General features: G+C 37.0%; 2 protein-coding genes across 3 annotated transcripts in view; both read right to left on the bottom strand.

Moving 5' to 3' along the window:
* LOC149068324 (uncharacterized) overlaps positions 1-22927 on the bottom strand; it is a 48426-nt gene extending 25499 nt beyond the window's left edge. For both annotated transcript variants that reach the window (XM_089251723.1, XM_089251722.1), the window contains exon 1: positions 22785-22927. The gene's annotated coding sequence lies outside the window, so the exon portion shown is untranslated. The remainder of the gene's footprint in view (positions 1-22784) is intronic.
* LOC149068323 (uncharacterized) lies at positions 97-23356 on the bottom strand. The gene is made up of 2 exons (XM_089251718.1): positions 23111-23356; positions 97-2121 (listed from the first exon to the last, which is right to left on the bottom strand). Exon 2 carries the CDS (start codon positions 1845-1847, stop codon positions 306-308), a length of 1542 nt encoding a protein of 513 aa, XP_089107844.1. The 5' UTR covers positions 1848-2121; positions 23111-23356; the 3' UTR covers positions 97-305.
* Between the last annotated feature and the right edge of the window lie 1091 nt (positions 23357-24447).

Genomic DNA, 24447 nt, shown 5'->3' with positions numbered 1-24447 from the left:
AAAATATTTTTGGGAAAACTGTCCCATTCCTCCCTACTCTCCCCTTGGCGATTGGCCGAAAGTTGCACATTTATATAGAGAACACACACACAGATATACAAACAGAAAATCAATTTTATACATAGATTTTTCAAATATATATTGCATTGATTTGGATATTCCGGGATGAATGATAGCAGAGGTGTGTTAGTTTCGTGTTAGCTGCAGAAGACTGAATCATATTTCCAATAATTTTAGGAAGAACACTGATGTGATAGCAGTACATGCTCACGTGGTTAATCCATGTCACACTTTTTACCAGAGTATCACGACAGATTACTGCAGAGATCTTCCTCCGATGACTCATCGGCAGCGTGTAACAGTTCGTGCCTCTTTAAACTGCTGGTATTCGAAAATCTTTTGCCGCAAAAACTGCACTCGTGTGGCTTTTCTCCGGAGTGCAGTCGTTTGTGCCTATTCAAACTGCTGCTACTCGAAAACTTTTTATCACAGAACTCGCATCCGTATCGCTTTTCTCCGGTGTGGACTCGATTATGAGTGAGCAAATTGCAACGGTACTTGAATCTTTTGCTGCAGACACCACATTCGAATGGCGCTTCCATGCTGTGTGCCCTTTCGTGGTTTTTCAAACTGTGAAGATGTGCGAATCCTTTACCACAGATAACGCACTCGTGTGGCTTCTCCCCAGTGTGGCTCCGATAATGGACAGCCAAGTTGAAACGCCGCCGGAACCTTTTCCTGCAAAAATCACACTCGAATGGCTTTTCCTTAGCTTGTGTCATACACTTGCTGGAGATTAGTGAACCATTTTCATCGCAAGGATCCGATTCGCGTGACTTTTCTCCGGTGTTCATGGAGTGATCAACAAATTCAGAAGGCTGCTCGATATTCTGACTGCAAATCTCGCTTTCAGATGGCTTTTCGTCAGTGTGCAAGCGTTTGTGGTGCCTGTTCAAACTACTGCTACCCGAAAATCTTTTGTTGCAAAACTCACACTTGTATCGTTTTTCTCCTGTGTGAACTCGTTTATGAGTGATTAGATTACAACGATACTTGAATCTTCTACCGCAGACACCACATTCGAATGACTCTTCTGCATTGTGACCTCTCTTATGGCTTTTCCAACTATATAGATGTGAAAACACTTTACCGCAAATGTCGCACTTATATGGCTTCTCTCCAGTGTGGATCCGGTTATGGACAATCAAATTGCAACGTCGCTTAAACTTTTTATTGCACACATCACATTCAAATCGTTTTATTGTAGGCAATCGTGTAACATTTTCATTGCAGGGATCCAAATCCTCGGGTTTTAGCTCAGCGTGGATCTGGTTGTGGATAATGAGGTTGGATTCCCGCTTAAAAATTTTACTGCAAAAGTTGCATTTAAATACTTTGACTTCGGAGTGTGATCGTACGTGCTTGTCTAAACCGGTGACGAAAGAGAATCGTCTACCGCAAATGTGGCATTCGTGTGGCTTTCCTCCCGCGTGGAATCGCATATGGTTTGTCAAACGCAACACACGTCGAAACGCTGCACCGCAAATATGACACACGTGTTTCTTTTTTGGCTTTTCTCCAGTGTGGATCCGACTGTGTGTGATCAAATTGGCGCGCTGCGTGAATTTTTTGCCGCAAACGCCACACTCGAATTGCTTTTCTGCAATATGTCCTTGTTTGTGGGTCTTCAAACTGTAGAGGAGCGAAAATCTTTTACCGCAAATATCGCACTCGTGTGGTCTCTCACCTGTGTGGACACGATTATGAACAACCAAATTGAAACGACGGTTGTAGCTTTTGCCACAAGTGTCGCATTCAAAACGCTTTTTTTGTCTCGAGTCCATCATCTTTTCACCAAAGCTAACTGTGGCTAAACAAAGGATCTTTCAATAATTAAATAATTGCATCTGATGGGTTGAAATGGTTTATTCATTCTGTTGTTGATCCTGTTAAGGTGTTGCAAACGAGAGAGCTTTCTGTGGAAACAATGAGTAGAAATCTGCTGATTGACCATGGATCGATTGGTGGTGTTGTAGGCAGTCCTGCTCTGGCGAGTATCCAGTATTCCAATAGAAGCGGTTGTAATATCAGTTACCAGTGGAAGACCCTTGAAGTATATATCTGCAGGCAAGAAAAAATAACACTGTCATAAATCCTGCAGTTGAATATCTTGTCATCAAACTGAGAGCAGAATAAAAGCTTGAGTAATGATGAGAAGATAGCTCTGCTAAAAAGCAAGCAGACTAGAAGCTTGAACTATGATAAGATAGTTTTTGGGATGAACATGGCTAATAAGCCGTGGTATGGTGCACAGGCTCTCAAAGTTTTAAGATGCAAGGTTCGTTTAGCCTAGTAATCATTTACTTCGTTTCATTGCTATATAGATCGTTTACCTGTAGCTCTTTCGTCCTAGCGAAAATCATTCTTCGGTTCCTTCGTCTTAGAGATCATTTGATTGTAGCTCTCACTTAATTTACGAGTAGTTTCCCATGGCCAACTGATAATTTACCTGTGGCTCCTTAGTCATGTTGATTGTTTATCTGCAGTTCCTTGCGTTACCAGTCATCTGCGGTTCTCACAACTTTGTGATAAATATCCACGACGCTCTCATGGGCAGTTAGAAATGAAGAAATAGCCTGTATCTAAGCTTTATCAAAAGCTATGTAGACACAAAATATTTTCTGCTCGGCGTGATGCATTGTGCAGGGTTTGGCGTCGCACACATTGTGAAGGGAATATGGATTTCAAGAAGTTCCGCAAACATCTGAGGCATAGGGGACACAGAGTGGTATTACGTTTAGTAAAAAAATTGTATTATTGACATAGGTGGGCAATCGCCCTCCTATTCACTATACATACCCTCGGTAATTCGATCCTTCCCCCGCCTCCATTCGAAGAGCATGTATCAGCGGACGAGGGGCAGTTACACTCCCTATAAAAATCTGTCTATTAAATCTTTTCACCCGTGGCCCCCTTTTGAACATATCTTATTCTCATAGTCACTTTATCTTATCCGGGGACCCCCATCTATCCTCAAGCAGGAATGATATCCTTCCAACTTGTTGTTTTGGCTTAAGTAAATTTATAGCGAGTCAAATTTTCATTCATAATTGGCCGATCTCCGGACCCCTGATCCCACGAGGTTTCTTTGGGGTGGGAGGTCAATGCATGAAAATATCTCAAAATTATAGGCCCTTGGGCAAAATAACATTCTGGGGCAACGTTCCTAGCTAAAGAAGTAACAACTTTCATATTTACTTAACTCTCGAAAATCATGGTACCACATCTCCCTGTGCTAGATTCTGAAAGTAGTCACATTTTTCTAATATGTATTCTAATTGGAAACTTGTGTAATTTCTTCACATTTGCATTTTTTGTTTCATAGTTCTTTGTGACTCCCCGTTCGCCACCTACTTCACCAAACACCAACTCTGGCCATATCGCCATATTGCAATTTACTGCCATTAGTGAGATGGGTTGGAAGTGAAGGCGCTGTCTATCGGTGGTCGCCTCGCGCGAGTTCGTTAGGGAAAATATCTTTATCCTCCCTTGGGTTCGAACCCGGGACCCTGACAACAACCTTCACAATCAGGGGCGGTCTTAGGGCAGTGCGACCGGTGCTTGCACCGGGCGCTAAATGAGAAGGGGCGCCGAAACATGAGAAGGGCGAAAAAATGGGAAAATGATTTCTACCCGCTCTAGGAGGAGCGTCAAATCCAAGGTAAAAGGGCAGAAAAAAATTCGACATATGTTGAGACATAAAATATCGCTGTTCCTTTGAACGCATCAAAACGAAAAGATTGAAACAAAAGTTTTTTTTTAATTAGGGGAAGTCAGGGACATAAAAGGGTTCCGCTCGGGTAGAGATTTTGTCTCGAACCGCCCCTAAGTGCGACGTGTGTGTGGACTTGAAAATTGTAACAAACCGTACATACACAACTGAACATCTTTTCGGAGTTTCATGGATCTTGTTCCAGATACCCGGTGAATAACGGTAAAGCTTCCTATGAGGCTCCTAGATAGTATCTCTGGTAAGGTCCCACAAAGGGACTTTAAAAGGACATCTTTTTGCTTTCAAGAAACTAATGAGGAACGTATGTTGGAAGTTCAATTTGATTTTTTTAACAGCTTTGTAAACCAGATTCTACAATCATGGACCCCCCTCCCCCGTTCTGTTTTTTAAAATAAAAAAAAAGTGAGGCGCAAAATATATATTGCTTTATTCCATTGGGATAATTGTCCCTAAAATGTGCTTTACGGCATCGTTTTACACCTTGGTAAGGTACTAGGTGGAAGAGAATTGCGCGTTATCGTTGAGATAAAAACCGAAGTTCCTGAGGTTAAAAAAAAAAATCCAGAGAGAAAAATAACCCCTTCTCACACAGTGCCGTTTTAACGCATGGACTCACTCCGGATCCTCAAAAGTAGAGGGGCCTCACGAAAATGAGATCTGTTTAAAATTATCTAGAATTTACTAGGCAAAGCCTCAGAAAAACCACTTGGCTAGGGCAGGGCCGGTCTTAGGCCTAGTGGCGCCTGGTGCAAAAACAGTAGTCAGCGCCCCCCTCCCTCAGGCGAAAATCCAGAGTGATGTGTCAGTGAATTTTTGCTAGTCATTACTGTCCCGTATTTTACGGGACAGATTCATTCTACCATATTATCAGACTCTTGGTGTGGTGATCCATCCCCCCGCACACCACTTGGTTCGATATTAAGGGACGAAGAAGTCAGAAGAACTTCTAGAATGGGATTACTGCTATTTAACTTGTAAAAAAGCATAAAAACCAACTTGTTTGATTTAATTAAGAGATTTAAAAACCTTAAAAAAGCAAAACGTCATACATTTAATGCAGGATACTCATCACAAAAGGATCTATCTTCTTCATACATATTTTAATTGAGTTTTATGGTAAAATACGTACAGGCTAAACTGATAACAAAAGTGATTAAAGTGATATTTCGGTATGATTTATTTCACATTTATAAGACTCATGAACTTAATTTGAAATTATCCCTTTCAGACCCAGTGCTAAGAAACGGAAGAGGCAGGTAAACACCAGCTAAAGCCCCGGGACCTGCAACTTGGGCAGGTCCGTAACTATCTTGAGACAACTTGGGCGGTTGAAACGAGCCGAATGGGGGGGGGGGTAACTCCTTTTTTCTGAGCATAATCATTTCAAGGACACTCCAAGAAAAGACTGCCCCGAAAAAGCACGCTACGGCCCTGGGGAAGGGCCGTCTTAAGAGCATCATGGGCCTTCCGGGCCAAGTGGCCCCAATCTGAGGCCCTACCTAGTAGATTCTAGAAAATCTTAAGTAGATCTCATTTTCGTGAGGCCGCTCTATAGATATTTTTTTTTTTAACCTCAGGAACTTCGGCTTTAATTTCAACGATAACGCACAATTCTTGAAGTTTGGGCTGAACATCCCTGAAGTTAAAAAAAAAAAAATCTAAAGTGAAAAGAAGCAACCCGCACGTTTGTGCATACAGGGTCTAAAAGGAATTGTGCATAATCGCGCTGGTAATGTTGCGAAATTTATCAAACTTACCGAAACGATTTGTGATTATGTATTACCGATATGCTTTACTGATTCAACGCGCACACACACACACACACACACACATTTACCATAACATACATTTAATTCTATATTTCATTAGCTGCAAAAACCTCATTTCAAATACACGAAGATACATATCCGAAATTTCTCTTATACGAAATGGATTTGCCGCTGCCCCCACCCTTCCTTGTTTTGAATATGTGAGGTACACTACTTTATTTCCATATTTCCATGGAAGTCCCAATTAACCTACCTATTCTGCTGCGTATAGTCCGTAGATTATACGTTTAAAAAAATTACGATGAAATAAAAACAAAATGTCAGAAATGAATTTCTTATTGTGGGTCGAAGTTGCATAAGAAGAGTCTTAACTTTGAAGTGGCTTTAGTGTGGATAAGCCGCTGCGTCTTATCTACGGCTTTATTTTTTTCTTCCGAGAGAGGTTTCATTAGTTATAATTACGTTGAAAATTTATTAACAGAAACATATATTTTTTAAATATTTATAGATTGAGTGGAAGACGGTACAAAAATTGACATTTTCTCTACAAAACCGTGTTAAACAACACCCCCCCCCCAACCTCCTCCTTGAGAGCGATTTTATATTGATAAATGAAATTTTCTCGTGGGTTATACACCGTTGCGGACTATTCTCATGGTGCCTTTCCCCCCCCCCCCAAACTAGCGAAGTTTGCGGGTTATAAGCAGTAAAATTCGATAGGTTTTGTTTAATTCTTATTCAAGATTAACGTCGAGAAAATGACTTTCTTTAAGATGATTAGAATCCTTACTACTCTTATAGAAAACTAATACAAAAAAAATTAAAATCGAAAATTTCCCTAGGATCACCAGATTTTCATTTCGATCGAATTTATATATTGAGGTTTTTTCTACCCTTCTTTTGAAAGTCGGTTGGAAAAAAAAAAAATTGAATTTCCGACATACGTTCCTCATTAGTTTCTTGAAAAAGATGTAGATGTCTTTTTAGAATCTCGTTGTGGCCTCACCTTGCCAAGGCCTCCTAGACAGAGACACTGTCTAGAAGTCTCATAGGAGCCTTTACCGTTACTCACTGGGTATCTGGAACAAAGATCCATGAAACTTCGCAAAGATGTTCAGCTGTGTATATGTACGGTTTGTTAAAATTTTCCACAAACACACACACATACATTTCACTCAGGGTGGGCTCGCGACAAAATCTCTACCTAAGTGGGACCTATATTTGGGTCCCCCTGACCTCCCTAATTAAAAAAAAACTTTTGTTTCAATCGCTTCTTTTTGATGTGTTCAAAGGAACAGCGATATTTTATGTCAAAACATATGTCAAATTTCTTTTGGCCTTTTACCTTGGATTTGGCGCTCCTCCTAGAGCGGGCAGAAATCATTTTCCCATTTTTTCGCCCTTTTACCCCGAACTTAACGCCCCTCCTAGAGAGGGAGCAAAAACGTTTCCCTAATTTTTTTTTGCGTTTCCACTTCGGATATAACGACCCTCCTAAAGCGAGCAGAAATAATTTTCTGTAATTTCTTTCACCCTTTTACGCCGGATTTGGAGCTCCTACTAGAGGTAAAAGGCAGAAATCATTTCCCCTAACGTTTTTCCTCCCTGTCTACCTCAGACTTGGCGCCCCTTGTACAGCGGGCACAAATAATTTTTCCAAATTTTTTTTTCCCTTTCACTTCGGATTTGACGCCCTTCTAGAGCACACCCAGTGCCACGGAGCTGCCCCTGGTTAAACTAACAGGAAAGTCTGGCGAGTCGGGAGACTGGCCAGTGATCGGGGACGCTAAAGTGCATGGGTTTTCTCATGTGAGCATTTTTGTTTCTCCTTTCGTGACAGGTAGAAACGTGACCTAAGTGCAGGATCCCTATTTAAAATGGTCAGCTAATCATGGGTTTTAATTCATTCGTTTTTTAAATATTTTTTTTAGAAATACTGTACTGTATTGAGATTCGATTCTGCGTTTTTAATAAAAGTAATACAAGTCGGGAAAAAAGATGCATGTAAGGCTTTCTGGCTCAAAATCTTTCCCGCATCAGAAGACACCTTCAATTCCTGTGATACACCCCACAACACAGGAAAACACTTTTGCTTTCGTTAGTAGAAAAATTGGGTGACCGCGAGGGCGATTCCTCTATCATTTTTATTTTTTTTACTGCACAACAACAGAGAAAGAAATTGCTTCTCCTTCCCCCCCCCAAAATCTCCTACAGGGGTAAACGAAAAGAGCTTGAGAGAGTGTGCATTTTTATCTGACCAAAATCGCTATGTACTGTACGTATATAGGTGCACTGCCCATCGATTATTTTCTTTTCGAAAAATAACCGTAATATTATATACACTCAAACCTTTTTTTTTTTTTTTTAAATTCTCATCTCGGTCATTTTTCATGTATATTTTAGTTTTTTTTTTATAAATACGTATCTTAAAGATAATTTTTCTAGTAATGTATATTTAATGCGTTTCGGCGCCCTTCTCATTTGGCGACCGGTGCAACGGGCCCATGATGCTCTTAAGATGGCCCTGTCCCTTCCCCAGGTCCGTAGCGTGCTTTCTCGGGGGCAGACTTTTCTTGAAATGGTTACGCTCAGAAAAAGGAGTTACAAGTGCCCCTCTCCCATTCCGCTCGGGTCACCGTCCAAGCTGCTTCGGAATCGTTACGGGCCTGCCCAAGTTGCAGAGCCCGGTGCTTTAGCTGGTGTTTGCCTGCCCCTTCCGTTTCTTAGTACTGGGTCTGAAAGGGATAATTATAAATGAAGTTCACATGAGTTTTATAAATATGAAAGTAATCATACGAAAATATCACTTTCATTTAACCACTTTTATTATCAGTTTAACCCTTACGCGTGAAACTATATATATACTTATTTTACCATAAAATTCAATTAAAATAAGTATGAAGAAGATAGATCCTTTGTGGTGAGTACCCTGCATAAATGTGTGACGTTTTTTTACTGTTTTTAAATCAAACAAGTTGGGTTTTTATGCTTGTTTACAAGTTAAATGGTGGTAACCCCGTTTTAGGAAGAAAGCTTATCCGACTTCTTCGTCCCTTAATATTCAACCAAGAGGGGGGGGGGAGCGATGGGGACAATCACCACCACACCACTGATAATATGGTAGAATGAATCTGTCCCATATTTTACGGGGCAGTAATGACTACCAAAAATTGCCTCCTCTGACACATCACTCTGGTTCCGCACCTGGGGGGGGGCTGACTACTGTTTTTGCACCGGGCGCAACTAGGTCTAAGACCGGCCCTGTTCACGATGGTAGACGAGCATCTTACCACCATGCCACCCGTTTGCCACCTGTCACAGCTCCTCTTCAACTTTATTTTTATCCGTTCATCAGAAGTATGAGAGCAGAAAACTCGCGAGATTTCACACTATATTCACACCACAAAGAAAATCGAGCTTTATATAAGATGAGGAAATTTTATCAAATTAAATTCAAGGGAATTTCAACCCACCAATATTTCGTACCTGGTTTTGGGCCTGAATAAAGTATGACGAGAAGGGGGCAGGCTGCATGTCCACATCCCACCGTCCCCCACCCCCATGATCAAAAAAGTGAAAAATAAAAAATTTCAAATATTGAAAAAAAATTCTTTAAACGCTGTTTCAAAAAAATTTGTCATTTTGAAATGCTTTTGAAGGTAAAAAAACTCAAAATTTCCTTGGAGGAGAGATTCTCTGCGCCCTCCCTCCCCAAAAAAGTAGATCTTGCTCACATCTTACATCCCTGTCCTTTTTCTGTGAAATGTAACTCTTACTATTTAAAGAATAACTTCGTCTAAAGCAGTTTAACTTTTGACACATTGAGGGCCAAAAGAAAAAATTTCCATGAAGCCCCATGGTCAACAAGTCATACAGCGATATCTCAATTCACACAGTGAAATCTTAGCAGTTAGACCCCCCCCCCCCCCCACAAATGGACCTAGGGCTCAGAGTCAAACTGAATGCCCTACATTATTGGAGAATTTAATCTATTTTGAGATGTTTTTTTTATTAAATATGAATTTTCTCAAATTCTTGAATTGTTTTTTCATTGACTGAAGTTTTCATTAATTCTGAGAAATTATTTTTACATCAAATATGAATTTTATGCCAGGGTTGGATTTTTGATGTTAAAAACTAATTAAAACTGTCAAAAACCTGAATGAACGCTTTTGGATATTTTGAACACAATAGGTATATAACACAATAAGAAACTTACTTTTTTTGCACATTACAATGTTTTATTTTCGAACACTAATTTATGACAATAATTGAAACAAAATATATTTTTTTTTGCAATTTTAAATGTTTCGTCATACAAAGAGTCTAGAATAGATAATTTATAATTTCATGTTTTATTTTATCTAAAGGTGGCAGGTTTTTGACGCATGGCAAAACAACAAATTGAAAAGCAACCACAAATATTGCTTTTTAATTCAAAAATTCCAATTGGAAATGCACACGTTAATTGCATATAATGTTTAAAATGTTATACAAAGAACAAATACTTAATATGATTGTAAAATAATTTTCTACTCTCTACGGAATTATTGTTTAATATCTATATTGTTTTCTTATCAAATATACAATTTGGATAGAGCATAACATATAAGCTGAAGTAAAAACTAAAAAACTATGGCACTATTTGATACTCTTCAATTTCAGATGATTCTCGACCTTCCAAAATTTCTTCAACTGCTTATATATGTGTATTGATATAAACCACATGCTGTACTCTTTTCATAACAAATAGGTGTTTAAAAATGCCATACATGTATAATGTTGATTTCTGTTATTATTAAATTATCTAGATAATCACTTATACTTGAAAAAGTATCCTTATTTGTGTGTAAAATCAAAATATATAGGTAAATCTAGCAATCAAAATACTAAGTTCTTAGAACTAAATTGTCCTTTAATCTGGCAGTGCTGGCTTGTATATGGTGAAGAAACTTCTGTAACTTATTCTTAGTGCAAAAGTAAGAATAAGTTTTACTATGATATAGTATATTTACTGGCATTTATATATATAATATATGATATGTTTTTGAAATTGAAGCTATATTTAAACATGCAAAACAATGCTTTGGATATATCAAGTCCTGCCAGCTTTGCTTTGATTGAAAATACTCTTAACTCTGAATTTATACAACCTAAGCTAGGAAATTTTTAAAAGTGAGAATAAATTAGTTTAATTAGTGTGTTGACAGATGCTGCACGAAAACTTTTAATATGGAATAAAAATTTGGGCAGATCAGAAAATTTAAAATATTGAAATATATATATATATATATATATATATATATATATATATTATACATAGTAATTATAATTCGAAATATAATACACTTTAATCTACCTGAAAAATAAAGTTTTTTATTTAATATATCTATCAGGTTAAAAAAAACACTATTTGACACCATTGACAATAAGTTTTTCACTGTTACAATACTGTGTTTCTGAGGTCAAAAACCTAACCCTGATCTCTTATCACACATATTTTGAATAAACAGATCTCTTTGACTTGGTAAATTGAACAAAGATGATCAATAGTTTAGATAAAATGAACCATAAAATTATGTATCATCTGTTGTAGATTCTTTGCGTGTTGAAAAATTCAAAATTGCAAATTATAATATTGGTGTTCTGTTTTAATTACTGCAATAAATTAGTGTTTAAAAATAAAGTATTGGAATATGTAAAAAGGTTAGTTCATCACGTTATATACATTCAGATCAGATATGTTCAAAACATTATCTGAAAGCATTCATTTAGGTTTTTGACAGTTTAAACCAATTTTTGATACTTTAAACCAGTTTTTGATGCTTGTCATGTCAAAAACCCAACTGATTTTATCCAAACTACTGATTACCTGAAATTTACTAAGTGAAATAATTTCTAAATGAAGCTTTATATTCAAAATATGTGTTATAGGAAATTACAAAGTTGGGTTTTAACCTCAGAAATTTACTCAGTTAAAAGTCAAAAACTTATTGTCAATGCTGTCAAATAGTTTTTTAACCTGATGGATATGTTAATGTTAAATAACAAAAACCTTACTTTCATGTAGCTTAGTGTTTTATAGTTTAAATTATGTATAATTACTGAGTATAGAATATCTATTTTAATATCTTAAATTCTCTGATCCCCCCCAAAATTTTAATCCATAGTAAAAATTCTCGTGCAACTACTGCCAACACACCACTTTAATTCAGTTATTCTCATCTAAAAATTTCTTAGCTCAGGCTGTATAAATCTTTTAAAGAATATTTTAAATCGAAGCAGAGCTGGCAGGACTTGATACCCAAAGCATTGTTTTGCACATTTAGATACAGATTCAATTCGAAAACCATATCATTATATAAATGCTGATAAATATACCATATAGTCAAACTTAGTTATTCTTACTTTTGTACCAAGAATAAGTTACAGCATAGGCGGAGATAGACTTGGAAGTCTGGGGGGGGGGCACGATGTTGATTCGTATATACACATAGGCCTATACAGTAGATCAGTCCACTACCTTTGATGCTCCCCCCCACCCCCGTATCTCTGCCCATGAGTTACAGGAGTTTCTTTGGCATCATATACAAGCCAGCACTGCCAAATTAAAGGACATTTTAGTCCTACAATTTAGTATTTTGATTGCTACATATATTCTAATGTTATGCACAAATACAAATCCACAAGAGGTAAAATAACCAATGAGATGGCTGGGGAAAAATAAAAGGTATTGTTTTAAGTATATATATATATATGTGATTATCTAAATAATTTAATAGTAATAGAAATAAACATATGGTGTAAATGAACTTTTTAAACACTTATCCGTTATGAAGAGAGTGCAGCAGATGGTTTATATCAATACACACATATAAGCAGTTGGAAATTTTGGAAGGTCAAGAATCATCTAGAATCAAAGAATATCAAATAGTTCCATAGTTTTCCTTCAGCTTTTATGTTATGCTCAATTCAAATTGAATATTTTACAAGAAAAATAAATATATTGTCCAAAATAATTCTGTACAGAGTAGAAAACTATTTTGTAATCATATCAAATATTTATTCTTTGTATAACATAGTGACTTTGAACATTATATGCAATCAATATGAGTATTTTCAACTGGAATTTTTATATTGAAAAGCAATATTTGAGGTTTTGACGTATTATGTGATATTTATGACAATAATATGTTAAAAACTGCCATGTGTCATAAACCTGCCAACCCTGGTCTATGCCTACAAGCAGAGGTTTTAAACTGTGCGCCGAGAAGCAGTAATTATAGTAAAGAAATAAATCACAGTTAACAGTAAAATACAGTTTTATACAGTTCTTTGAAGTGATTCCTTGTTATAAAATAAAAATCCTCTGGAGTTAGCGAAGAATCTTGCGTTGCATACTGTACTTGAAGAAATGCACACAAGGTTTGCATATTCTCTCATATAATTGTGCCCTCACTTATATTTTGCATATTTTCATCACTTTACTCATTATATTTTCATGCTGAATATATTTTGCACGTTTGACTCATTGCTTCCACAGAAAGCTTTCACAATATCTAATCCAGTGGTTCGCAAACTTTTGTCACCTGTGGCGTCCTTGCCCAATTTATGGATCATCTGCTGCTCTCCAGCAAAAATGTTGCCACTTCTGGCAACATTTTTGATAATTGGCAATGTCCCGTATTTTACCCTATTTAAGATCTCTGCTTAACATATTTTTTCAATGAAATATGATCATATAATCGGACCATTTATTTTTTTTCTCCGTGAAATACATTTTTGTTTACTGCAATTTATGTTTCAGCCTTTCATTTCCCACACCAAATTGCTGCAAGGTGTGGGAAATGACGGGACACTGTTCAAAGTGGACACTGCACTTGCACTGATTTTTCTTTTATTTATTTTTGTTGAAATTGAATAGCAATTTGATGTGTTGGTACAAATCTCGTGTTTATGCCTCTCACATTAGTGATGCAGAGTGGACTGGGGGGGGGGGGGGGGAGTAACGCTTGAAAACAAAAATAATGTAGGAAAATAATGGTTCTGTCTCATACAATACAAAATGTATTGTCATAAAACAAGCTTCACTCATACTAAAATGCCCCTTATGATACATCTTCCTGGATCTGTGCCTGGCAGTGATTTTAACGATCTGTACTACAAAACTTTCATATTTAACTGAAAAAATAACATGATGGAGAGTATGGTAAAGGGTTTAAATTGAACAGGTAACTTATGAAATGCAATTTAAACCTTCAAAACTGCTTAACTAAGGAAACTTTACTATAGATCCGTTTCTATTCTGTTGCTTCAGTTTTTGGAAGATGTAACACAGTGGGGACAGATTAGCCTAAATTATTATTTTTCATTATTTTTTTTCAAAATTTTATTGTCAGTTTTGCTTATCTATGGCATATATATATAGAATGTGATTCAAAGTTTTTTGAAAAAAAATTCCAGATTTGCACAAAGTCTTTTTGTTTAACACTTTTTTTGAAGCTGGGACAGCAATATTTTGACGTTTTGCTACAAATAATGACTTGGAAGAGTTGATCAACTTTACCCAAGACTATTAAGAAGACACCAATACATAAGGCAAATACACGAAAATACAAAAGGTCCTAATGCATTTCAACACTAATGGATGCCGTCTTCAGAGGAAAATTTTACCACTAGTTCACCACTTGGGTTGAATACCAAATCTTAATGCTCAGTTGCTCAGCGGAAGTACGTCTTTTCACTTCAAACGTTGTGGTCAGAATGAAGCTGTGAGCCTGAGTGAGATACTAATGCAGTGTCCTGATTGGACGCTTGCGGAATAGTGCTATCTGATTGGTCTATTCAAATTTTCTTATAATTCCCGCTCGAAATGAATTTAAGCCATGGTGTTCCGATCGAGGGTGTAGATTTATTATCGTTTTCTAGTGTATTTTTGAAGACCCGAATATATGTGCCTTCGTAGACGACTTCGTATATGACTTTGTGAAAAACTCTTGCTTCTTGAAATTTGAATTCCCTCAAATTTCAAGAAGCGAGAGTCTCGAAAACGGTTCGTACACTTTTTTTGGGGATGACCCATATTCCATTTACACAATTTTAAAGCTATTCATTTCAGCTTTCAATCAGTTTTGTCTTTTTTATAGCATCCCTTGGTGTTTTAAAAAGCTTATCTTAAACTTTTTTGGCATACGCTGGAATGAATCAAAAAATTTTCCACGGAAACCTATGGGAAATCCATTCGGTTAATGAAGTGATTCCGGAACAAATCATTTTCGTTACTGAAGTATCACTAATATTAAAATACAATATATCATCATTAAATTTGATTGTCAGTAACATGGCAATAAAAATCTTTTGGTTACCAGTTTTTTCATATTTATTGATACAAAAAATTTAAAATTAATATTTAAATAAAATTAATTAAAATAATTCTTATTCAATATCAATCACATTTGAAATGACCAATAACTTCATTTTCAATTTTAAAAATGGCATTTTATTTATAATTTTGATGAATTTTAAGAAGATTGATATTCGGCCACATCACTGTATTTGCCCCATCCTTACCCTGTTGATAAGTATAAACTCTAAGCGATAGCATTGAAGAAATGTGCGAGTAAATAAAAAACAGTGTAGCCATGAAAAGTAAAGTCTGTTTTTATGAGTATTCATGCTTGTTCACAAATGCCCCAGGCATGTTCACAATGTGTGCTCTCTCTCCCCCCCCCCCCTTAGTGGGGCACATAATGTGAACATTTTCAACCATTCTTTGAATTCCTTTAAAAATAAAAGAATCAATTTTAAACAATCTGAAAAGGTTCCTCAAAAGTGCAGAAAATTGAAAATATTGTCATTAATCTCTTTTTGATTATTTTGTTTACAAAAGCACTGAGAAAATAGCTCTAGATGCGCAGAATGTTTGCATGTGCCCCTCCTTCCCCCCTGATTGCCAGTTATTAAAATTTTATAAGTTATGAAACTTTTTCCCAAGCTACATTATTCCACTGCTCTGGAATCAGTATCACTACAGAATATTTTGGCCACGTTAAAAGCCTGATTTACAGGAACAGCTCATGAGCATCCGTTATGAAACGGTTTCCCAAACATTTAGCTTATCATTGTTGAAGCTGGGCTGGAAGAGATCTCTGCAACGGGATAAGTCCAGTAGCAAAGTCCTGCCGTTCAAGCTTATCATTGTTACATTACCAAGGAAATATGCAAGGTGTTTCAAAAAGAATCACCCAATTTGAAATGCGTATATTACAAAAAAATATTGAACACAGACATTTAAGATTAATTTTGCTAATCAGTTTTTTTACATACCAAATTAAAGGTGCTCAATATGACCACCTTGGGATGCACAGCATGTGTCTATATGGTAGTCAAATTCATCCCAAATTTTTTGCAAGCATGTTTTCATCCACTGCTTCCACGGCTGCTGTTATGCATATTTTCAGTTTGACTAATGTAGCTGGAAGGGAAGGCACATAAACATAGTCTTTTATAAACCCCCCCCCCCCCCACAAGAAGAAATTGCACACTCTGAGGTCTGGAAATCATGGAGGCCAGTGATGTTTAACTGAATTGTCAGGTCCCGTACAGCTGATCCATCATTTAAAAATGTGATTGTTCAAAAATTCTCAAATGTCCAAGCTCCAGTGTGGTGGTGCCCCATCCTGCTGGAAAATAAAGTCACCCAAATTGGTTTCTAACTGTGGGAAAAGCCAATATCAACAAACACTGAGGTGGCGGCCAAAGGAAAGGCGTTAGCGCTACCTGTTGGCAACTGCGTGAAACTCGAGATTTCCCTCTTTCTGACTATACATTATTCTATCACAACATATTAAAAGCTGAACAGTTATGATTTTTTTTTAAACACCCTGTACTTTCATTATTTGTATTACAATTTACTCAACTGATACTTTCCATTAATCTTAATGATGACAAAAAGATTCAGATATTGAATGCCCCCACCTTGAAACAGCATAATCAGTATTAACCCCTACAATGTTTCTTTACTTTCCCCCTTCTTTCATAGGCGGAGCTATGGACTTGAACGTCTGGGGGGGCATGATGATGTTAATTCATATATATGCAAATACATTAGATCAGTTAGCTATAACTTTGATGTGGAGCCGCCCCCCCCCCCCACCAATCTCTGCTCATGCCTTCTTTCAGTGAAACCAATGTTTTCTTTCCCTAGCAAATATTCACCAAATGTGGAAAATTCAGTCATCGAAGAATCAGAGGGAAAAAAGATTATTCTAGTTAGATTTTTTTTCCCTTGAAATATATTCTTGGTTTAAGAACAGGTTTGAGATCTTTTACTAAATGGAGAAGGGAGGGGGGATGTTATTTGATTGAATATTTGTCATAATAGTAGGTAGGGATTTTCGGCCGAAGAATGATTATTTGTTCTCATTTGTCCCACATTCTAAAACAAGTGTTGTGTTCCCCTCCCCACCTTTTTAAACGAGAGGTTTCAAAATTAAAACCCAAAGATCAGTATAATTAAATATTCATTAGGATTCCGTATATGTAATAGGGACTATTTATATACCTTTGTGGGTATAACCAGGACCGCAACTAAGAAGGAGCAAGTGGGTCTGATGTCCCCGGCGCTGGACCAGCGGGGATGCAAATTTCACTTTCTAACCTTTTCCCTCAACATTAAAAGGGGGGAAACCAAAACGCATGCTTGCCCCTGGCTAACCAAGAATCCAGTTGCGGCCCTGGGTATAACTGTGGCATTAAAGTTGAGGGTGCTATGAATTTACAAGCAACCATGGTATTTTGCAGTACCATGCCGAGCATATCCGGAAAGGATTTATAAATAGTATTTTTGCACAAATCAAAAGATGAGCACCCACAGATCTAGAACCAGGATTACACTATAAATGTTTTATAAAAGTTTTTACAAAACTTGAAAAAAGTAACCAATCAGCCTATTGGTTACATTCACTTGAATGTAGTTCGAGCAACACGGCTCCTAGGGGGATTCACCAACATTTGATATAGGAAATTAGAAATTAATTTTCAATTGTAATATCAAATCAAAAAAGAGATATTGGGCATTATATATTATTATTGTATAATGGACAGATAATTTATGTCACATGAACTGCTAGCGAACTATATAATGCTAGATTATCATAGGCGCGTACTTGTATCAGGTCCATGAGCTTGAGCCCCTCAATATTTCCCACCATCTCGACAACACCTTTAAAAATATTGGGATTAGCGTATTACCCCCCCCCCCCCAACGACCACAATGTTTTTGAGCCCCTTCAATATTTTCAATAACTTCATACATTTGCATATTGTACTTTATATCATTTCTAATTTGATAATACACTGGTCAGGTTTTAATCCCCTCTCTACGAAATTATTCCAAAGTAGAACGAGAACCCCTCTAAAGCAAAGGCAAGTATGGAAAAAGAAGTGAAAAAAATGTGTTTTTATCTACTCATACAAGAAATTCGCAAGGTTACATTCTCATAGGTACCAATTCTCAGACCTAAAAAACTGTAGTTTGCATGTGACGAATATTTACAGAAAAAAATAAATACACAGAAAGTTTCATACAAGAAAAAAGGGGAAAACGTGAATTTTTCAAGGAATGCATAAGGTGACCATATTACCCGTTTTTTCGGGACATTCCAGTATTTTTCCTGCCTGTTCTTTTTTTTTAAATGTCCTGTTTTTCTTGAATTTTAAACGAAATAAGCTTGAGTTTTTATTTTTCACTAAAATCAAGGATTAAAATTATTTTGCAACCTAAAAATTATAACATTATTATTATGACTGTAAATATGAATATTTGTCACAAGTTTTATGTGCTAAAACTTTTTTCTTTTCTTTGTGTGGAATAATTCCTTTCATTCTTTTCATTTTAAATCCACTGCAATTTTAAATAATTAATTTATTAAAACTGATGCTGGCTTCTAGTCTGCAAGTTATCAAATCCACTTTCTCACCAATAAGGTGTGAAACGCGATGACTGGCTCCGATGTGGATATTTTATATCCACATTAATAAAATTCTTTCTTTCTTTTTTTTTTTTGTATCCTGTGTATATAATATGGCAAGTGTAAGAAAACAGATGAGATAGCATGGGGCCCTCCTCCAACTGCTTTAAAATATATCTCCATCCTAATATGTGTAAATTCACCCATCTTAACGAAACCCAGAAACTTTTCTCCAACTCTCAACCCCGCCTCATCTGAAATCACCGCAGAATTTGTAAATCGCGACAGTATCCAATTGTCCGCAGAAAATATGTTGTAAAAATTTTGAAAATTTTGTATGTTTTTTTTTTTTCTTTTTTGACACAAAATAAAGTGATCCAGATCTCGGCATCAGGATAAGTCCAGTGGCTAAGTTCTGCTGTTCATTCATTCAGCAATAATTGGCTTGTTCACTCACTTTTGGCATCATATTTGACAATAATCGCAGATTTCCAGTTTTTAGAGAAGTCTAAATCTTCCAGAATTTTTGTAAAGGTATCATGGTGAGCGTATGACTGCAAGGACAAATATTTTCTTTAGGAATTTAGAATTTTTTTATTTTTGCAAAACAAAAATTTGAGAATTTTCAGGAAATGCACAAATTTACAAAAAATCTGAAGACTTTGGTTTCTGACGGAAAGATTTAAATAGAGCTAAAAACTGGAAAGCTTCCGGGTAAATCGGGAGCATTGGCACCTATGCATTCTTATCTCAAATCGACTTGCACCTTGGCAAGCAAAAGAATGATGCTATAAAATTTCCATTGTAATATTACATTAAAAACATTGGAAGGCTTAAATACAAAATCCCGATGCACTCCAGCTGAACAATGTTAAAATGGGAATAAATTATCAAAAAAAAAAAAAAAAAAATAGAGGAAAAAACAGGATTTTCAAACTTTTATTCGCCTTTAACCCTAGAATCAACGCCGTCATTTCAACTTTTTCCAGGGGGGGACAAAGAACATGTACTCAATGTATGTATATATAAATATTTGTGTATACTATTTTTAGTGTATTTTCGAAAGTCGGGGGTAATGCCCACCCCAGCCCCCCAAATGACGGGCCTGCATAGAATACTAACTAAAATAAAAACTAATCAAAACAGCATGTCAACTGTCAATATATGTCTATGTTTCCAAAATGTGAAGTAAAATTCTATGGTTGAAAATTTGTTGTTTTACAACTTGATCGAGATAAAAAGCTAAATCTTGTAATTTTTATGGAACTTTTCCTAACTAAATTTGTTCATAAAAAATTAAAAATTTTTCCCCTCCAACTTCGAACTATAAAAGAAAATTGAATTAAGCAAGAAATTTTAACATTTAATTAGATAGAAAACTCAAGGAGGGTTCATTAAAGTTTGAATTTTCCAGAAATCAAACTAACCAAGTTCTACTTTACGTAGTGACATCAGTCGGCTATACAATACAATGAATTCCAATGAATAGGGTTTAATTGTAAAGTAATAAAATTCATACGTGAAATTAATCTTTTGACATTTCTGAAAAATAAAAATTTACGTAGGGCCCGTTGAAAATACGGGTGGGGAGAGTTAGAAAAGGGCATTTTTAAAAAGAAAAGCCAGTATACCCAAAATTATGTGAAGATACAGGAATGTCAAGAGAAACCTGTTTTTTCAAATTATTACAGTGAAACCTCCCCTAACGGACACATTTGTGATCCTGGTCCCGTGAAATAGGGATCCTGTTCAAATATTTTATGTATTTCACTCCCCATTAGCAGACGCTCTCGATAGTGGACAGTAAAATCAATAGGCAAACTCTAATTCAGCAGTTCTCAAAAACATTTTTTGACTCGTAAAACCCTTATATTATTTCCATGACGAAGCCCTGTAGGCCCTCTTTTTTTATATACAGTTGAACTTTGGTTGTAACAAAAACTGTTATAATGTCATTAACTGGCGGTTCTGACTAATTTACAGAAAATAATGCTAATTGATCTTGCTTATAATGTCAATTGAAACACAATGACCTATGCACATTTGTTATCATTCTGCTCCATCATAACTAGGGTGATATGACTCGTACATGGAAATTTCCATAATTTTGCCCTTCTTGCAATTTTTTCCTTTTTAAAAAGCCCCTTTCTTTTCTACAAAGCTTACTTAAATTCATAACCCTTACTAAAAAATAGAAAGGGTTAGGTGTGTGTAGTAATTGCGACTATAAATATCTGTATTAATGTCACATATTTGCCAGGTCCAATGCTGGCTTAACACATGGGCGCATCAAGTGCAGAAAGGACCTCAGGAAAATTAGATATGGTATAATTTTCGGCAGTGAGTATGAAATTGGGTAGCTGGTACTCTCTCTAGCCAAGCAGAGTGTCCTAGAAAAATTGCTTTGCCTGTGATGCCATTAAGACAGCAAAGCTCAACCTTTTTATCACCAATGGTTATTTTTAAGGGAGATTTGTCTGAAAATTTGTGATATTTCAACAAGAATCGGCCATGACCTATATTTATGATTTCTCAATTTCGCATATTTTTCCTTATCAAATATGGTCACCCCCTAAATAAAATAAAAACTTCATGCACGCTACTTGATTGTATCTTATATTTTTCATACTTAAAAGGTCTTCAAAACGCTGGCCTTGGGTGTAACGTTGCCCTGGTTACAATAACAAAATTTCGCAAAATCGTTGACGTCGTTATAATCAACATTTATTGTACATATGAGAGATTTACAGATTTATTTCATTTTTCTCGAGCGGCCACAAAGCCTCAAAGGTTCCACGAGGCACCGTTGCTTTAATTTCTGGTCATAAACCAAGAATTTATCAATTAACTAAGATTATGAAGAGATGGTACAAAACACCAACTGGGGCAGAAGTTGCTGTGGTTGGGGGAGGCTGCTGTGGCTCCACTCGATGCTTCACGCTACTAATGTGTGTTACAAGGAATTGGAGGGTGTGTCTCTGGTGTATTGGTTGGTGCACTTGCCCGGTATACAAGCGGACCCACGTTCGACTCCCAGAGGAGACAAATTGTTTTTCTTTCCAAATATCAGTTTCGGCATATGACATCCAGAGATAATTCAATAACTAAGATTGTTTAATTCCAAGCACGTGTTGGCAAAAATGATAAATCGTCAATCAATTACCTAAATTAACCAAACATAACTATGGTCCAGGATGGTGAATTCAAACAGCAATGTGGGTTTTTGATATATATAATCTGATTATTACACATATTACATTAGCAATACTTCAGGTACCTTACTAACGCACCAGTTTCAGGTAGAAATTACACAAAAATGCACAATGAAGGAGTTCTGTGAATAATCTTGCCAAGGGCCCGCAGATCCCTGCCTCAAAAGGGACTCTTAACATGGGGCCCTGCTGCCGGATGTAGGGGTCTGTGATTTAATTTAAGGCATTATTTGTTGATCAGTTTGACAAAAATTTACAGTTTCCCGCAATGATAATACTATAGCCCCTTGAATATACCTTGTATTATCAAGGGGTCTTCGATAATCTAATGGTGTCTTCAACCTTTCTGAAAACAAGGCGGAGATAGACTTAGAAGTCTGGGGGGGGGGGCACGATGATGATGCCAATTCATTTATACATATATACATTAGATCAGTCGACTGCATCTTTGACGCTGGGGGGGGGGGGGCAATGCCCCTCCCCGTATCTCCTCCCATGCCAGTAGAATGGCTGAAATAATTTGATGGACTACTTGTATCCCATATTATGGGTCATACCTGTAATTTTCATTCTTTTTTTCATACATTTGTCCTGTTTTTTCAATGATAACTTACTTGAATTTGTAATAATTACAAAAATTGTATTACACACACATGCAGAATTTTCTCATAATATAAATTACATTACAATAATTATGACGAAAATTATAACTGCGCATCTTACACATTTGTCGGGTTTAGCATATTTTTCCTTAATTTTAGTTACGATCGGTGCATGTGCGTACTTTTGGCAATGTTTTTTGATGACAATTGGTGATGTCCCGTATTTTACGGATTCTTATTAAAGATCCTAGTTTACTATATTTTTGTCAATGAAATATGATCATCAGATCATTTGAATATTTTTTCGTGAAGCACTACACATTTTTGTTAACCGCGATTTGTAGCATAACATTTTACATCCACACCCTTCAGCAATTTTAGCAGTAGTTGGCATATCGCATTCAAAGCAATAAATTGCAATTCTTGGCAATACTTACTGGTACCCCGTATTTAAGATCGCGCTTTCTCCTCGATGATGCACGGAGAACCAAAGTATGAAGGTATAATTTTGTTTGAACTTACATGGATATTAAGTAACATCAATTACAACGGATGAATAATTTCGTCGTCTGCTCGTGGGCCAACCAATTAAGAAACAACATATTTGTTTTGGTATTGCAGTCCAATAACAGCCGCCATCTATCGGGCACTATCTGAACCATTTCTCGAACACAAAGAAATTATTCCTTTTAAAATACGGAAGACGCTTGCAACAGGAGTGTCTAAAATTATCGTTATGTTATTTAATCTTAACAACACTTACCTCTGTAGGATTATTTCGGCCCGTCCTTATCAAAGAATGATCGATGAGAATGTTCTAGAAGATTCTTGAGAAGGAGAATTAGAATAAACACGCGAGAGACATAAAAATGGCTGCCGAAGTTGCGGTTGTTGAACGGCGGCCTGTTTTTCCCTTCTGACCTTGACGTTTATTAAGCTGCTCTAGCGCTACCTTCAGGCGAACTCTGCAACCCTCAGTAACCGGCATTTCCGGTAGCGGGGTCCGATGCGGTCGATTCATTTGCGGTGAAGAATAGCAAAAAAATATGATTAGCGTATAAAATATATTTTTGGCGAGTGATTCTGGCGGCATTTGGCGAAATATTCTATTTCCCGGGGAAGACTGGAATTTTGTTTATTTTCATTTGTGTTTGTATGCATATATATATACCATTTCTAGTGTTCAAAGGCGGAAGGGCGCAATTGACTCCCCCTCCCCGCGCGGGAAAATGGACATTTTACCATTGATTGTAGAACAGGTCCGAGCACGTCAAGAAATGTTTCATTTACAGGGTCACAACAAGAGGGAGCAGGCGGGTCTGGTGCCACGGGCACTGAATCAGAAGGGGCGCCGAATTCGCCCTTTAATTGCTTCCTCTTCAAGCAAGGGGCGCCAAAATTCCGGCTTGTCGCCCCAGGTGACAAACTATCTAGTTGCGGCCTTGTCCATAAACCAAAACTTACAACGTGGTGGTCGAGTAGTTATAGTGACGGACTCGCGATGCGAGGATCCGGGTTCGAACCCCACAGTGGTAGTCGGCTGAAGTTGGTTTTCTGTGGTTCCGAACTTCAAGGTGCAAATGCGAGCCGATCTCCCCGTTAAAAAGTCTCGCCACAGAGAGCAACAGTTCTACAACGATAAATCATTCAATCATAACACTTCACTCATAGTTAGAAAAACTGGTGGCAGATGGCAGCACTACACATAACAAGCATTACAGAGAAACAAAAAAAACCTTCACGTCAGGTTTCACTACACGTACACGCACATTCCCGCATGTACCGATTCGTTGGGGGTCCGCGGGGGGGATGTGGGCGGGGTGCATGTGTGTAGCAGTAGTAGGTAGGGCCTCCAAAAAATGGTTCGGGGATCCATGATGTTCTTAAGTCAGCCACCTCGTTGGGCAATTTGCCTGTTGTGGCGTTGTATTTGTATAACGTCAATACCAACATGCACAACTTCGAAACACTTCCGACGTCCCTGCCATTAGTATTTCACAAGTCTTTCTCGATACCCCATTCCCCTCCCCCTTTTTTTTCCCTCCAAGTGCAGTAATTGGGGCCTGACAAGGCTCCATGAGCCCCATCCCCCGGCCAACC

Source organism: Pholcus phalangioides, unplaced genomic scaffold (genome assembly GCF_987345545.1).
Source record: "Pholcus phalangioides strain wild (caught in Gottingen) unplaced genomic scaffold, Ppha-v1.0 ptg000027l_1, whole genome shotgun sequence".
In the NCBI taxonomy this organism is placed as follows: Eukaryota; Metazoa; Arthropoda; class Arachnida; order Araneae; family Pholcidae; genus Pholcus; species Pholcus phalangioides.
This window is presented reverse-complemented; position numbering and strand designations above follow the sequence as displayed.